Below are 18,142 nucleotides of genomic sequence, written 5' to 3'. Positions count from 1 at the left end.
TCTGGAACTTTTATAAATAAAAAAAGGAAAGTTATACTGAACCCGATCGAGACTGCAGAGTTCTGAGTTCTCTAGCACTGCATGTCAGACAGGGTGGAAAAAGCTATTCAGTGATTACTGTAACCTTATCACTACCCAGAATGATTCTGAAACTAGTTCAGCACACTACTGTAGTTGCAGCAAATTATTAAAACTATCTACACAATTTTAATCATACAGTTTAGGTTTCAATATGTCAGCAAAACAGCAATGTATAACTCATAGAGATTATATCCTGGAAGTGAAATTATCACACTATTGCTCCAACATCTGGAAAATAAAGCTATCCTCCCTAGGTCCACAGCACATTCTCACTTAGGCTGACACGTAAGGTGGTGGTGGATCTTTAGCAGCTCCATTCACAGGATCATCATATGGTGGCAACAGCACCTGCAGGAAAGGAAAGAAGGTCATATTTTTTAAAAAGAAATCAGCTGCTAAAATTGTCAGAGAAAAAAATTAAGGCCTTGTCCTAAAAATAGCAGAAGTGAATAAATTAGTAAACAGCAGCTGTCTCAAAAATGAACGTTTAGAAAACAAAACACTGTTAGCTTAATATTCCTCCATTTCAGTTTGTGTGTGTGTTTTCATTATGAAGGAAAAAGTGATTTCTTCTCATTTCTTACTGACTCCAGTGACAGCTGGATTTCAGTCACAGATCACTGACTGCTGGTACCTGAATCTGCTAATTTGGCAGTGACAGTAGCTGCTTTTTCTGCAGCCGTCCTCTTCAAGAGCTCTTAAACCACGTCTCCTGGAAAAGAGCTCAAATTGTTAAGCTAGAGTGAGAGAAGAAAAGTCCCCAAAAGCTCTCTGGCTGAGGTCACACTGGAGTAACTAATAATTATTTTGGAGTGGGGAAAAAGACAGAAAGTGAAGAACAAATTACCCAATGTCTAACTAAATCTCCAATTTAGTGCTTATGGGGCATTCAGCTGTGAGAAGGAAGACCTAGATTCCTGTAAGTGCCCGTCAGTGAACATTTAAATATCCGATAGAAATTAGGACAGGTTTGATCAGACATTGTCCCCATTCATAGCTGGGAGGAAAGACAGCTTCCTGGGACATGGGAGTTGCAATTTTAGGCCACCCAGGGCAGAGGAGGCATTTGAACCACGGTTTCTACTACTTTAAACAAGCATGCTAGCTATCATGCAATGTGTAATGGCACCAGCACTGTCATTATGTAGCTTGGATGTGAAAAGGCACATGGTCTGTGAATCCCAACAGGGACTGAAGGTAAAATAGGTGCCAAATGAAGAATGAATGTACATTCCCTAAAATATCTCAATACTGTATATGAATATCAGTTATGGTGCACTGGCAGAGTTACTTTATGTAGCTGAAGATCAATTTTTCATGATGGAATTTCCAGATTTATCGACATCAATTATGGGTCATTAAAGGGCACATAAAGCTGAACATCTAAACATACATAGGGAAAATCCCAATCCAATTACAGGCAAGGGACATTTTGCCACGAGAAGATTTCATCAATATTCTTAAAGTTGATAGTCTGCCTTCTGCAAAGAAACTTCTGTAATCTTCCCTTTCAGACCTCATCCACAATATAATGAAATCAATGGGATTTTTTTCTATAGATTTAAATAAACTTTGGATCAGGCTCTTGAAGTGCAATTCCAAGAGTGATTCACATTATACTTCTGTGAGTTTACAGACATGCATTGATGAGCATGTGTTCAAGTACATCTGTGCACATGCTTGCTGGATTACAAAACGGATACCTTGGCACCTTCAGTCCTTCGTCAAAAAAACCTTCATTATTTAGAAAAGGAAATTCTAACACATTTGCCAGAATCATCACTCTTTATTAATACCATATGTCTGAGCTTGTAAGTGGAATATACTATGCATGCATCCAGTATAAAATCTAAAAAGCTTTGTATTAAAAAGCATTTAATATATTATGTCAACTTAAAGGGTGCAAACAACTTATGTCAGACTACATATTTAGTGAAATTATAATAACATATAGAACTTTAAATAAATATTATGATAAAAGTCTTAAATATATGGCACAATGTAACCTCGGTAAATCACACTGCTAAAACATGTAAACTATAAATGACACTTGAATTAGGATCCTCTCCCTAGTGCTGATCATTTGTTTAGTAGCAAGGTCTCTAGTAAAATCCTTGTGTTACTAAAAAAGGCACTAGTTTCTGAATTGTACTGAAATGTATTCATTAGTTGATTATGAAGCACTATAATTAGTAATTAAATCTGTTCTGGAGATGAGCCTGAAAATAAATCAAGTACTTTTTATGATGATTTAGCCCTCTTATTGCACTCTTTTAAAGGCTAAGCCCCAAACTGTGGCTTTTTCTTTTCAGATTCAGAGTCTGTTTCCTCAGGGCTGATAAGAAATGAGAGTGGACTTGATCCAAAAAGTTGTCCATTTCCCAAATCTATACATCTCAGATGTGCTCAGATCCTCTTTTAGATCAACGTATCCTAAGACTACTGTAGTTAATCAATATTACTACTTCAGCATTTAGGATACTGTCATTTTCAAGAGGTCTGCTGAAGGGTCTACTGATACAAATGATATTCTTCACTCTCTGAGGCATTCTGCATGAAATGAGGTCCATTAGGTAGGAGAAGAGCCTCCTAGTGAGGCTCTTCCCATGCTCTTGGGAGGTGAACACTCTGCTTTGCTCTATGGACGCTTCACTCACACATGGGTCAATGACCCCAAGGAGCCTCAGAAGACACCTTCAGAAGACACTTTAGCCATTGGCAAAATCCTAAGGCATATGCATTTCTATAGAAATATTCAATATGGGGTATGAATTTCAGAGGTCACTAAAAAGGTTCAGAAAGTTCACAAGAAAATATCTATGTTGGAAGGCTCAAGAGTGGTTGTAAAATGTCCRTAAGGGTAGGGTCACTCTATTGCTAGAAGAGGTTATTTGTCTGAACACTTCTATTACTGATGAGCTTACAGGCTTACTTCCAAACCAGATTATTGGTTATTTAGGTACCCTGATCTTGCATTTCCTTGACATGAACAGGATAGTGAGCTGTAAAATATAACTAATGCAGAAAAAGCAGGATGCAAAATTACTACCTCTGCCTAGCAGTGTTTSAGTTAGACAAAGAAAGTATGGACAGAATATTACACAAAGGTTAGGATGACTGAAGAGGATGGACAACACCTGGAAGAAAGCACTGAAGAGTTTGTGGAATGCATGGGGCCAGCTGTGATGCTAAGTACCTCAGCATAACTTAGTTCAGCGTCCTCATGTCGTTGGAACAGTAAAAGTCCTTTTAACTAATTTAACTGTTTTACTTTCAGTCAGTGTGCTCCTGTTTTACTGTACTTAATTGTTTGCCAACTGCAAGTCAAAATAGTCATTATTAAGTTACCATGACAATTTGAACAGCTCATCAACCAGTCCATAATTACAAATTATTTTTGACTTACACAGAGTTTCATGCCATTACTTTACATTAATACTCTTTCAGTCTTTTCTCAGTTAAGTCCATTTTGGCCAAAGGGTAAAATATGATAAAACCTGAATTATCTCAGCTTTTAACTGTTTACTGTTGAGCTGTTTAACAGTTCAAAAAAATCCCAAGGAAAAGAGAATATCATTAAAATTTTAATCACTGAATTTATACCAGAGATGCTAAGATGAAAATCTGGACCACAATAGTTATCTCTTCTCTTGCATTAATCTTAAATCTCAACATGGTTTAATGGAAGCAGGTAAGTGCCTTGGACAATAAACAGCTTAGCTGCTCAAGCAATACCTTATGCTGTCCAAAGACTATTAAAATAGAAGCCAGTCACTGAGGAGGTGACATTACTCGCTCTTTGTATAGTTGTCTAATGATAAAAGCATTGACCAGAAACTGTGAGACCAGAGCTCTAAGGGGATTCAAACTCACAGCTCCCACTGCTCATATGAATGCCCCAAACACAAGGTTATCAGCTGGGCTGGCAGGGCCATTTTCCACCCTCCTGATGAGGCTGAGAAGAAACTCAGGCACTGTGAAGCCAGGTATGCAAGAATCCACGGGGAGAGAAAGAAAGAAAGAAGAGGAAGTGTGGCTGCATAGCCCCATGGTTAGGGTACTCATGTGGGACAGAGAGTCCTGGGTGCTGAGTCTTGCTCCCAACACCATTTAAGCATTTTGTTATAAGCAGTCTTGTTGTGTAATATACAGAAATAATCCAGAACTCCCCCATGAGAAATCCTGGTCCTGTTTTAACTGATGTCATACAAGTTGTTTGGATAATTGTGTTATGTAAACCTCTCTCTATTATAAAGCACATGATACAGGATGACCTTCTCTGGAAGAAATAATTATGATATGATTTTCCCAAAGGCTATGACATACTCAGTTAATATAAGCATATGTAATATCTTAATTTTTATGTCCTGTTTAATATATTTTGGGAGAATAAACTTTTAAAGATATTGTTTAGAAATATGCCTAAGAAGAAACACGGGCAAATATCTGTACACTAAAACAGTTTGGAATTAATCTTGGCCCCGAGATTTCTTGGCATTTGCATCATTTCAATGATCCTCCCACATTTTTTGCAGCTGTTTCCACATTTACATGAACTTCCAGTAGAAAAATTTCTTTCTTCAACACATGTACAGGTTATCTAGCATTGCTGCATTTTTTCCTGTCTGAACTAAAGATCTTAGGTATATTTGGTTTCTAAAACACAAAATGTATTTAGTTCTGTATGGGTAAACGTAAATATTTGATTAATTTATTATTTCTGCATTCTTAAGGGTCTCAGCAAAAACCCACTGAACTTTATAAATATCTTGCTGTGTCTTCAGAGAGCTTTGGATCACATTTTTCCATAGCCATTTGCATTCTTCACTGAGTGGAATGGTACAATTGTCACATGAAAGCTCCCAGTTCTAAAACAGGATTTTGGCTGGTAGCTGTATGGATTTCTTGTGAGTTTTCATAGCAAAATACCTTGTTGATGTCTTGTTAGAAATGAGCATTGTTAGAACCAACCCTAAAATACTTTTTTTCTAACATTTTCTAGAACAGAAATGCACTTGATGATGCCAAAAAAGCTATAGATTAAAAATTGTAATGGTAAGTGCTGATGGTGGTAGGAAGCATTCAATAGGTTTTCTCARACTTTGTTTTCCAGATGCATCAGTTCTTCAGTCTCCTTTCTATAAATCAAAGATTATTCTATAAATTGTAGAATAAATTTGAAAAATTCCTTCTATGCATCAGAGTATATAAAGAAATCCTAAGACAAACACAAATTTACATCAAAATAATTAAAATTCTGATTTTTGTCATATGAAATAAAGTGGACTGAGCTGCTGGCTAGTGTCTCAAGATTCTTCCTGCAAACATGAATGAGATATTTCTACTTCTCAAAATGAATGGTTTATTCTGGTGCTGGTCTTATGAATTCTCAGCATTTCAACAACTGATGAAGTTGATGAAGTACAGGAGAGATAAGTCATCAGTGAGGCGGACTGAAAACTGCCTGAACTGCTGGGCTCAGAAGGTTGTGATCAGTGGCATGAAGTCCAGCCAGAGGCCAGTCATTAGTGGTGTCCCCCAGGGGTCGACACTGGGGCCAATACTGTTAAACATCTTCATTAATGACCTGGATGATGGGACCCAATGCACCCTCAGCAAGTTTGCTGATGATCCAAAACTAGGAGGACTGGCTGATACACCAGAGGGCTGTGCTGCCATTCAGAGGGACCTCAGCGGGCTGGAGAGATAGGCAGAGAGAAATGTCATGAAGTTCAACAAAGGGAATGGCAAAGTCGTTGCACCTGGGGAGGAATAACCCCATGCACCAGTACAGGCTGCGGGCTGACTGGCTGGAAAACAGCTTGGCAGAGAAGGCTTTGGGGGTGCTGGTGGACAACAAGGTGACCATGAGCCAGCAATATGCCCTTGCAGCAAAGGTGGCCAAAGGTCTGGGCTGCATTAGGCAGCGTGTTTGTTGCCAGCAGGTCAAGGGAGGTGATGCTTTCCCTCTACTCAGCTATGGTGAGACACATCTGGAGTGCTGGGTCCAGTGCTGGGATCCTCAATGCAAGAAAGACTTGGATTTACTGGAGTGAGTTCAGCGAAGGGCCACAAAGATGATTAAGGGACTGGAGCATCTCTYATAGGAGGAGAGGCTGCAAGAGCTGGGACTGTTCAGTCTGGAGAAGAGAAGGCTCAGGGGGGACCTTATCAATATGTATAAATACCTGATGGGAGGGTGTCAAGAGGATGGGGCCAGACTCTTCCCAGGGGTACCCAGTGACAGGATAAGAGGCAATGGGTACAAACTGAAGTACAGAAAACTCCATCTGAACACAAGAAAACCCTTCTTTACTGTGAGGGTTGTTGAACCCTGACGCAGGTTGCCCAGAGAGATTGTGGAGTCTCCATCCTTGGAGATACTCAAAACTGACTAGACATGGTCCTGGGCAACCTGCTGTAGGCGACCCTGCTTGAGCAGGGGGGTTGGACCAGATGATCTTCAGAGGCTCCTTCGGACCCCAACCATTCTGTGATTCAGGCCTTACTCTCTGTTTACCTAAAAAGGGAGGGAGAGTAACCACAAAGTGAATAGTGGTAACCAGATGGAGAGAATAAGCCAAAGCCGTGACAGGAATAGTGGATCTACTGCTGCTCTGTATTGCAGGTAAGAGTGCTGAGCCTCAGGAATTTCTTTGTCCAGGAACTTCTCCAATACGTAGCCCCTGATATGGTGATTGAAAGAATACTAACAGTGCTGAAAGCTGAAATAAAGAGTTACTGCATGTCTTCTCTCTTGTGGCTGGTCTTTTTTTTCTCTCCTTTCATAATTTGGGATAAAGTTTCTCCTTGATGTAGCACAGAGCCGATGCATCAAGTTCAGTGACAATTTAGTTGAAATATGAGGTTTTAAGTAGCACATGCTTAGTTGCACCAATTCTCTACTCGGGGTTCATTTCATCTTGGTGAACACAAGGCCAGCCACCTACTTGTACCAATCTGATGACAGGCATTGCCAAATGTACAGTTGTTACTGTTCTGTTGTTTGGAGTGGTTTTAATGAGTGTACAATCAGATTTACTAATTTCATGTTTACTTCTCTGCTCTCCTGTTATTCACCCAGCCAAAAGGAGTGGAATTTCCTTCCACAGCTGTGGTGCTTTGAGAAGCCTTTAACTGCAACCTAAACTATATTCAGCTGCAAAGAAGCAAGCAGCTAGCCTAAAAACAGCTATAAAAGGAAGGCTGCTGACATGACCACCTGTCCAGTTCAAGATAGTCCCAACAGCCCTCTCATAATGTTGGGATCTTGACTGCACAAATATTAAAAAGATCACCTAGGGAAAAAGAAGATTTCTGTGTTCATAAACAGCTATAGCTTGCTGATTGCTTCACTCTGTATACAGAAAGTGCTGAGAATAATTCTCTCTTTGCAACATTTTCCTGATGAGTTTGACGATGTGTTTTCTTTTTTTTTTCCTGAGAAGTCTGAGATTATAGAGGAAAATGTAAAATTAAAGGTGGGATAACCCAGGGTGATTCTGGGTAGAGTCTACTTAGTAGGGTGGCTGAAAATACCATTTTTGGTATGCAAAAATATTTTGTAAGAAACCCTATCTATTTTTTGCTGAAAAATTTCAGAAATCCAAATCTTCTCAGCGGAGCCCTATTCCAGAGACCTAAAGCACCACGTGGCAGCTATTTCCTTTAATACTATGTATAATGATGAGCACCAGACTGTGTGTAAATATCAGTGACATAATTAACTAACTATTGCATTTTACTTAGAAATAAGCATATTAATATAGCACACATTTTATTTCTTCTACAAATTTACTGAATGTTACTATATATACTGATTTTATTGAGGCAAACTGTTCAAAAGTTTCCAACATTTCAGTACCTATGGTGAGAAGAAGCAAAGCCTAGCATGAATTTCTGAAAAAATGTGTTTTTTTCTAAAATGGGTGCCCAAGAATCCTGAACCCCTGGGACTTTTGAAGTATCTCAGAATAAAGTCACCTGAAGTCTTTTGTTACTTTTAAAAATTCATTTCATAAATTGCAAGTGGAAATCTTCTGGTCATCTGATCTGGTCATCTCTGAGGTAACTTCAGAAAAGTAGGGAGTATTTGGCCTGGAAGAAGAGTAGATCACAGACTCAGATTATCAAGAGAGAGATTGACTGAAACAGTTAGGAAGTATTAAGACTAAATCCATTGGGAACTCAGAGAAAAAGCATTTTAACCCACTAACATGAAGACACATTTTACCCTTGCTGCATGAAAAGACTGATAGCCTTCCGGAGAAAGGGGAGCTTTTTCATCATATTGAGGAAACAGGAAAAATGATAGTAATTCTGTGGTGAGAAGCATTCATTAAATGTTGCATACAAGATAAGCACTGGAGAAAGAATTGTGGATTAGCTTTCATCATACTGCAGCTAAACCTGTGCATGTATGAACAGCTCTACTGGTTCAGGTGAAAGGTCCATCCAGATGACAGTGATCAACGATGGATGTTGAAGAAAGAAAAGTGCAAGAAAGAATAGTCAAAAAAGGGAAGAAAGAGCAGTGTAAGCATATATAGTCCTGACTTGCCCGGAATATTCTCCAGACTATCAGAAATGTACATGTTAAGGATTGTACTGAATTGCTGGTCATGTCTTGGGGAATTTTTCTTTCATTGATTTTTCTAGCCTGTATTTGAACCCATGTAAACTTTTAGCATCCATGATGTCCTCTGGCAAGGAGCTGCACAGTTAATTTGTGTGTTGTGTGAAGAGATACCTTCTTTGGTTGCTATGAAATCTGCCACAAGCTAGTTTCACTGAATGTCCCCTAGTTATTTTGCTAAGACAGTGAGCAGTTGCTCCTCATTTACTTTCTCTCCGCTACTTAAGATTTTAAAGACCTCTATCACGTTCTCTCTTGTTCTGTCCCTCTTCCATCCTCCGTTTAAGCATCCTTGCTTCCCTGCAGTACAGTCACAATTAACTTTGTGATATTAGACAACTTGAGAGTTTGGGGTTCGGGCTGAAAAAAGAGCTCAAAGAGCAGACATGATAGAGAAGCATTACAGTCAGGAGTGGGGCAACTTGCATCCCCAGCTGGGGAGGGAGCTGACCTCTGTCTGAACGAGGTTTACTTCATGCTCAAGAGAGACACGTGCACTGTCAGGCACTTTTGCCCACCTGACTTGCATTAGGTATATTCTTCCAGATGAGATAAACTGCGCCCTAGAAGCAATTCTTTTTCTCTGTTGCTTATAAATATCTACCTCAGAGGTGGCTGTTTACAAAGTAAATCACTGCTCTGGTCAAATGAGTCCAGGCAAAGCAACGATTTCTGAGGAAGTTAGGCGATGTTTACAAAAAAGCTGCCCACTTTTCTTTTTCTCCTCAAATTAAAAAAGTCCTGTATAGGGCAAAGCTTCTTCTCAGAGCCAAATCATTCTCATATCAAATGAGAAATATTTTACTTTTCTTCATGCACAGATGCATTTGCTTGAAGAGTTTGTCTGAAACACACTAGTTAGTTACTATTTGTTTAAGTGTTTCATGATATGTTATCTGTCAAATAAATCCCAGGAAACCTTCCTCTCAACATGGACAGGAAGTATTTTCATGTTTATATGTATGCATTTCCATTAGAAACCACACTAGAATGATTACAGATGGAATAACTGGAAGCAGAATGACTCTGAGATAATTTATAACCCCCAGTCAGTGAAAAAGTAGGCCTCAGTGCTGCAAAATCATCTGTGCAGAGTTATAGTTGGTATGTTTTGTTTTCCTTTGACAAAACTCCTCATTTTTTTCAAAGCCACCAGCTCTCTAAAACATTATTTAGGAAATGTTACTTGAGCTTATGGATTTCTATAATGAAACAACAGAATGTTTTCAGCGCTCCAGATAGATGAATAAGTGTATAGATTACAAGAACACAGCAATATTTAGGGACAGATTGTGATTGCTCTTGTGTGGGAGGAAAATTGGATTCAGGAAGCTATTGTCTTTTCCCCTCATGTGCAATCTCATAAAAGTCATCCAGAATAATGGTTTAATTACTCTCTACATTCAAAGGGATGGAGGGATAGTTCACCTCAGGCCACAAAAGTCTTTCCTGTATCTTGGCCAGGACTCCTCTGCTTCATCTCTTGTTGTGCATCATGATCTTGTATGGACAGAACACATCCTTCAAGCTTTCAAAATGAGCATTTGCTGAACGAGCATGTGCTTTCTCAGGGAGTACTTGCCTGCGGGTCACCAGCACTGGTGACTTGGAAGATGTATACTCTGTGCAGAGGAATGGTTGATGTGCGTTGTTCTGACTGCAAAGACTATAACAGAGCACTAATCTTTTGATGATCTTTTTAATTACCAACCTGCATCTCTGTATAACGATACTCATAGCAAACTTGTCTGCTCTTACAATTTTATATCGCACTCAAAAGTCAACCAACACAAGAACTTATTAACAGCTCACACAGGGCAGCCAGATTGTTTAATAGGAATGGTCACCTCCCAGGAGTACTCTTATCACATCCGTGCTTGCGTTATGGATAATGCACTGCTTATTCAATTGTAATTGTTAGCTTGCATGACTGGACTTAATCTTACCAGATGGACCGTTTTCCCTCTCTATATGCCTAGGAATATGGGGTGACTCAATATAGGTCTTTGGGCACTACAAGACAAATGGGCCATTTGTAAAATTTGGAGGTAGATTTTGAAACCTCATTCTAATGTTTGGGAGTGGTTAAATCTGAAACTTTGAGTTGACCAGTCTCTGGTTCTGTCTTCCATAAGTATTTTGCACTAATTACTATTTTTTCTACAACTATTTTTTTATATTGTTATTAAAAAGTAAAGTATATTATTGCCATATAAACTCTAATTTTTATTGCACATTGCACTTAGGCATTTCCTAGTGAAAGCTGAAGGAAAGCCTTTGTTTATAAAAGAATTTTTATAATACTGTTTTAAAATGACAAAGCTCTAGTGTCATGAAAGGTGATGAACTGACAGCTTGAGGAAAAAATCCTATGTTTATGTAAATCCTTTTAATGTTAATAAATTACATTTGTATAGCACCTGCCAACCAGAAACTCTCATGAATTTTGCAAATCTTCTAAGTTTGGCACATGAATGACAATTCAGCTTGTTTCTTCTAAAATTAAGCAGAATTTGTCATGGAGTTCATTAAAGCATATTTCATTTTCCCCACTGCTCATAAGATAGAGGACCCTAGCTAGAAGTGCAGTGCAGCCCTGGACAGGGCACAGCAGAGGAAGTCCTATGTCCATAAGAAGTCCTGAAGGCAGTTTGGGAAAAAAGCAGTTGTTCCACTGCATTTGATACTATGCTTAGCACTGGTTTAAAGCAATCTCTAAGAGAACAATGCCACCTACTGAAGCACCAGCAACAACGTCTTCCTCTAAGTTACAGCTGCTATTATTTCTGCTTCTGCACAGACTATGATATTGGGTAAGTTTAGGCACAGAGGCTCAGGGCTGGAGGAACTGGGATATGCAAGGAGTTACTCCACCACTTGGCAATGGCCAGGTTTGCACTATGTACAGGGACATTGTGCAAAGATACCAGATGGCACTAGCTTTGGAGCTGAAAGCAGGATTGCAGCACAGCACAGCGCTGTCTCTGGCTAGAGCAGCTTTGCGGAAGGGCAGGGCTTGCGAGCATGGGCCAACTTCATGGCTATATAGTCACAGCGTGGCTAACTGCTGCCAGGACTTGGCATCTTTGCACCCTGCTGCATTGCACTGCTTGAACAATACCAGCTTGAGTGAATTCAGGCCTCTTCACCCCATGCTTCATTGCACAGTAGAGTTATGACTTGACCTGACCTGGAAAAGCCACACCTGGCTCAGTTTATACACCTGTCTATCCTTGGCAACAARGATTTAAGTTGTCATCAGCTTTTGCTGCACTGATACATATCCTTGGAATTATACTGAAGACTTCAACTCATTTCTGAAGCCCACAAAACAGCAGCTGTCRGATGGTAAGGAATCAACCCTGTTAGAAAAAAGGGTCTATAAAGGAATACTGCAACTTTATAAACACTCTATTTTTTCCTACATTGCAACACTTCCAATTACTGAATCCAAAAAGATTTGAAAGATTTAATTTACCCATCCCCATTTCAAGTCTTATTTTTAATCTAATTATGAACAATGAGAACAGATTTATCTCTTTCTATTGCAAATCTCTCACTATTTTTCACATATTAGAATAATTCCAGTTTTTGAATTGCAAACATAACTAGAGATTTTTTTTGTTTAAAATAAAATTCTACTGTGGGAAATAGATAAAACCCATATTTTGATCCAAATTTAACCTGTATATAAGTACAGGTTATGTAACCTGCACATAACCCCATACATAATTATGTAACCTGTACATAAATGTACACTGAGATGACAAGTGAAAATGTTTTGGAAGTCTTACTTTTAGACTTCACTGGGCATTTGCCCTAAATCATCATCATTAATAGCCTGTCCCAAACAGCACAGCTGGCTTCTGGGAACAGCCACCTAGTAATAGGTGAAACCTGTTACAAGACGTTAGATTAACAAATAGCACGAAGCAACAGAGCAAACATGAAGCAATACAGACCACAGGGAATGCTGCATTTTCAGACAAAATCCTTGCATAAACAAGGAAGTAGTGGAAGCAAGAGTTGAGTATAGCTGATAAGATGGGAAAGGAAAAGAAAACAAGAAGAAAGAAGAAACACTAACTATTAATTAAGGTTAAAGGAGAAGGAACAAGGGGTGAGACATTACTGCAGGTAGAATGTGAAATGCTGGAACAGCCAAATAGGTGTTTGTTGACAGAAGCAGACTGTCACAATATTTTTCTGCAACCCAAAATCAAACCGAAGAAGAGGAAATGCATATACATATTAGACACAAGTCTGGCATCCCTGTGGAACTTGAGCCCATTGAAGATTCTCTAATTAAAGACATTGCTTTGGGAATGTGCAAGTCCAGCTTATAAGAGCAATGCTGCAGAAAACCAGATCCAGTCTTACAGCAACACTTCTGGGTCCCATGCAGACTATTACATGCGGCTAATAACTAATCACTCCCTTTACTTCAAGTGCTGTGTAGTTCTGCTCATATACCTTTTGGGTTTTTTTTTCCTGCTGCTGCTGCTGCTGCTTCTTCTCTGCCTTCCATTTTACCAGCTTTCTCTTTTGCAGATTTTATCATACTGTTTCCACAAGGGGAGGTTGGAGCTCCTCTGCCTGGACTCAGATGGAGACTTTGAGAAGGGCTCAGGGTGTGAGTCATGCCAGGGTATTCATTTGTGGTGTTAGCTCACTTTAAAGTATGTTCACAGTTACCACTCACTGGAAAAAGATGCCTCTGGTCTAGTGGCCTAGTAATAAAACTTGCATACAAACTACCACCCAAGACTTCAGCTACCTGGTGCATGTTGCCAAGTTTCTAGTATTTCTCTGCAACAGTATGGAAAATATCTTTAAAGCAGGATTTTTCTTGAAGTTATCCTCCACTTGGGCATGTACCATCTCAGAACTGGGTCAATATTTAGAAATCACAGGTCCCGCAGAACCCATCAGAAATAAGAAGTGCATGGTCTGTCTGCCTCTGGGCTGCTTCTCACACTTTTGTCTATTCAACTGGCACAAGCCTAAGGATCCTTCTCTCCCACACCCAAACTGATCRACTTCCATACACATAGAATAACGCAAAGAATGGCTTTTCCAACCTTACCACGAATATTCCTTCCTCTGCTCAAGGAATCATCCAGCAGCAATGAAAGACCTAACTCTGCATTTCTCAAACAGGTCTTCTGTAACTTTGAGAAAAGGAGAACAAACGAAAGGGAAGTGTTGGCAGATTAATTACAGACTAGTTATTTGCTGTCATGCCCACAGAAGGAATGTAGCCCGACTGCAAAACCAGAGAACTTATTTAGCTCTTGTGGATAAATGTGATGTCTCAAAGGACCCACTGGAGCGATTTGGCCAAGTACATAAGGATCTAAATCCCACTTTGAAGGGAGATTTACGGCTTTACATTTTATCCTCACTGGCAGTATGACCAGAGATGAAACTTCCATTCGATTGGCTACTGTGAGAGTTAAAAATAAACAAAATGAAATTCCCTGGCTGCCCAAGAGCATGAAGATGCCCCTCCTATTATTCAGAGCAAAATGTGTAACTACAGGTTACCTTCTGCATTCATTTCTAGGCTGGCAGTTTTTCCAGATTGGACTAGCATTTCCATGGCCCTGCTGTGAGAGTTTAAATTAGTGCAGAAAACTGATCTTCATCCATGATGTGCTCAAAGGAGTTGGTAGGAAAAAGAAATACCAGATTGGAAAAGTGGAAAAATAAGCTTCAGGTGACCGTGGTTCACTGTGGGGGAGCCACTTTACTGCCCATGCCAAAATCTCCCTATACAGCTACCTCCAGAAATGGACGGGAGGGAAGTACTGGGAAAAATTGAAAGAAGGGAGATGACAACATATCTGTGAGTGACTTTGGGGCTGCTGTGACTAAACTATACAGCTGGACCCCAAGGTCTTGGCATTATCCACTTTCAGAGCATAAAAGGGTCACTTCTTCCCATGGGGTCAGGCACCAGTTGGTCCCTCTGTCCCATATCATAGCCCATTCCTGGAGCCACACCAGATACATTCATAAAGAGTCATACCTAGATCAAGGGCCACAGAGGGAGAACCTCTCACTTATAAGGGATAATGGGAATATTGCATTCACGGCATGCAGTGGGAAAGAAATTCATGTTCCAGACGGCACACTTGCAAAAAGTATGGCTTAAATCACTTACACTGAGTGACAAAAATCAGATTATCTGGGAGCTGAAAACTCTATTTGTCAGGTTAGTTACAGTTCAGACGTATGGGTGTTATTTATAATAGAACCAGTTTGATCGGGGGGAAGCTAACTGGCAGTTTCTGTGCTGGAAGTTTTTACGCCAAACAACTAAGACAATCCACACTTCAGATGTACAGCAGCCTGGTGTTTTTCCGAGGTATGAAAATTAGACAGCTAGTAGGAAGGAAGTGAGGCAACTGACTGTTTTTTAAAATGAAGTATTACTGATAATAATAATTATTGGGGGCTGTAACAGAGAAAGATCTGTAGTGCGGATCTCACAAGGAGCTATGAGAGAATGAAGTCCAATAGATGTAGGAAAGTTACAGTGACAGGAGTTGGCAGAGCAATTCTTTATGCAGCTAAAAACCACAAAAGCTCATCTCTTGGAAGGCCATTCCTGTAGCTTTTTACTACCTGGCAAGCCAAGGAAAAGATAGAGGAACATTGCTGTTGAGACCTATACACTCTTAACATGAATTAACAAATCATGATGGATTTCCCATAGATAGAAACAGGGGAAACTAATTGTGAGAGCAGTCAAGGACTTCTTGAATCCACAGAACTGAGGAACAAATCAGTAACAAGAAGTAGACCCACATACTGTGCTTAAGAAATTACCCATGCTCCTAATTGAGTTTGGATATAAAGTTTAAGTGTGCTTATGCACTTTGCCAGTGGTAAATTAAGAAATACAGTAAGATTAAAGATTATCTGATTGTTATTTACAAAACAATCTTCTGCTTTTGAGAACCAATTATATACAGTCACAATGCCTTTCTCTTTTGAACCAAATTTTAACGCTGTATATTAAAGAAGTTTCTTTTTTTCCTAAGAAAGGGACCTGCAATCCAAACATTTGAGAAAGGCTCACAGATGCTGCAGCCAGGTAATAACTACGGACCTTTCCTCCCTCTAATGGTGTAGCATCCCAGTCAGTATGGATTTGAGTGTTTTTCTCTAGAAAAGCTCAGTCATTAATGCCATATTTCCATTTAAATTGGAAGTTTTAGATATATTTTCAAGATTGCTGAGGAGGTAAAACAGGCAATCCTAGTTCAAAACTTAAAAGAGGGAAGACAATGATCTTGGTAAAGCCATAGGTAAATTCGTATTTATGGTACATCCAAGAATTTCATTTTGTCAAAATTTCAATAGACCAGAAACCAGATAATTATTGTAACCAAAATGTCTCATCTTACATCACACATGGGTCTCTCTTTTAAAATGGAATACAATAATCAACAAGTAATCATAACAGCTACAGTTCAAGCATTTTTTATGACAACTTAATGATCAATAATAAGAGCTATTAGAGAACATGAGTTTACCTATCTCCTTCCATTTTCCATGCAAGTCTTGCCAGTATACAGCATTTTGAACTCAATGAAAAATGCAGTGTCTGCCCCTGATGATGTGTTATTGAAGGCACAGAGATTTCTTACTGGTACCTTTTTTTTCCCTGAGTGCATATTATGATGGAAATAAGATACAAATTTCATTTTTTGGATTTTTTTCCAAGACTGCACTCCTGAAAAATTGTAAGACACAGTAATAAAATGTTTGCAGTACTAAATATCTTAGCTTTTTTGAAAACATTCATGTAACTACAGAAAGATTTTGAATTCCTAACCATCCCAATTCATAAACCAGATCTTTTGAATTTAGCAGTAAACTAACCATACTCCAGCCTGTATCTAAACTCCACACTAAATGTTTTTAGTAGTACAGTATCTTGGATATCTAATAATTTTTTTAGATCTCCTGCTGCTGAGTGAAGGTAAGAGTCATTACTTACTACGCAGTACAAAAGATAGTAGCAGGTAACAGCTGGGCTGATCTGTAGATTTTGGAGGTATTGGGATATACTTAAACTTTCTTATTCTGAATTGCAGCTATTGTGTCCAGTCTCATATTTAAGCTTAGATTTTCACTTTCAGTTGCAGAAATTTTTGCGTATTCTTTCAGTTAATTCTATATATCAAAACAACCATCCCTGAAGATGAGAATATGCCCAACAGGTATGACCTACAACTCAGCTGGAATTCAGGTAGCAGATTTGATTCTAAAAAATGACACATTTCTTTGAAAGCAGAGGGCAAAGATTGGCCCACATTTTTTAAGAAACATGTAGTTTATAATTTAAAGACATGTCAGGGTGAAGCAGCTCTGCCTGTAGAAGTTTCCCAGCATCAAAGAGAATGAAAACCCATCGTTTTAATACATAAGTACACTTGAGTGTTGGGGGAATATTATACACTTCAACAGTGTACTACAGCAGTGACCTATCTGGATATTTCAAAATTTCATGTGTTTTCTTCAAGGGTCCTAAACTCTCAAGGGTCTTCAGCACTCAACTTTCAAAGCCCTATTCTTCCACACTTCATTTTGAAACCACTTTTATCCAATTCTATTGAGTTTATSTTTTAAAATCATGTGAATAGGTATTTTTGCTGATCTCTCTCAACCTAGACATAGAAAAAAGATCTTTTTCAGTCTGTGCTTTGAGGGGTGAAAAGAGGGAAGAAGAATCTTCTGTTTCACAATGGAAAATAACTGGGATTTAACCCGACAAGCTGTCGTTCCTAACTGAAGCTCAGCAATGAGCAGCAGAAAGAAAGGGGCCTGCTGCGGAGCACGTCGGCTCCTCCATCTCGTCCCTGACTGCAATGCGCTGGCTGGAGAGAGGCAGTCAGACAAGGGTTTGAGTCTGGCTTGCCTCTATCCTGAATAAGTCATTCAAAAAACAGGCCATTTGTGTCTGTCTCTCCTCCTGCTTCTCCCTGGCTTTCTCATCCGGCTCTGGGCCTGAGGAGCTCTCCCCCAGCAGCACCTTCCTGTCCTGATGAACAAGCGTTTTCTGGTGAAGTTAGCTGCGAAATTCCAGAAGAGCTCTTTCTAGGGAACCTGCTCTAACGGCATCATACTGACCTTGCTGATAAAGAACAAACAACAAATCCATCACACCTGAAAGCATGACATTCTGACCATATTCACATTAACAGAATGCAAATATTGAGGAAGGAGAGTCCAATGGTCAGGACACTAGGTAGGAATTCAGAATGTTTCTCAAAGCCTGCCTCTCTGCCATAGCAATCTTGTAAGATAAAGATAAGCATAGTTAAACTCTCAGTGCAAGAATGTCTCATCTGTAAAAAAGGATAATACGACTTCCTTTCCTCACAGAAGCACTTATAAACGCTTTAAGGATGA

The 18,142-nt window shown here is 39.3% G+C and overlaps 1 protein-coding gene across 1 annotated transcript in view; it reads right to left on the bottom strand.

The window, feature by feature from the left end:
- Positions 1 to 354: 354 nt before the first annotated feature.
- The window catches only part of LAPTM4B (lysosomal protein transmembrane 4 beta), a 55,799-nt gene continuing 38,011 nt past the window's right edge, over positions 355 to 18,142 (bottom strand). Inside the window, exon 7 of the mRNA XM_026060159.1 lies at positions 355 to 429. Coding sequence (XP_025915944.1) covers positions 355 to 429 — 75 coding nt within the window. The remainder of the gene's footprint in view (positions 430 to 18,142) is intronic.

This window comes from Apteryx rowi, unplaced genomic scaffold (assembly GCF_003343035.1).
Source record: "Apteryx rowi isolate R43461 unplaced genomic scaffold, aptRow1 scaffold_165, whole genome shotgun sequence".
Lineage (NCBI taxonomy): Eukaryota > Metazoa > Chordata > Aves > Apterygiformes > Apterygidae > Apteryx > Apteryx rowi.
Note: the sequence above shows the minus strand (reverse complement) of the source record. Positions and strands in the feature narration are given on the sequence as shown.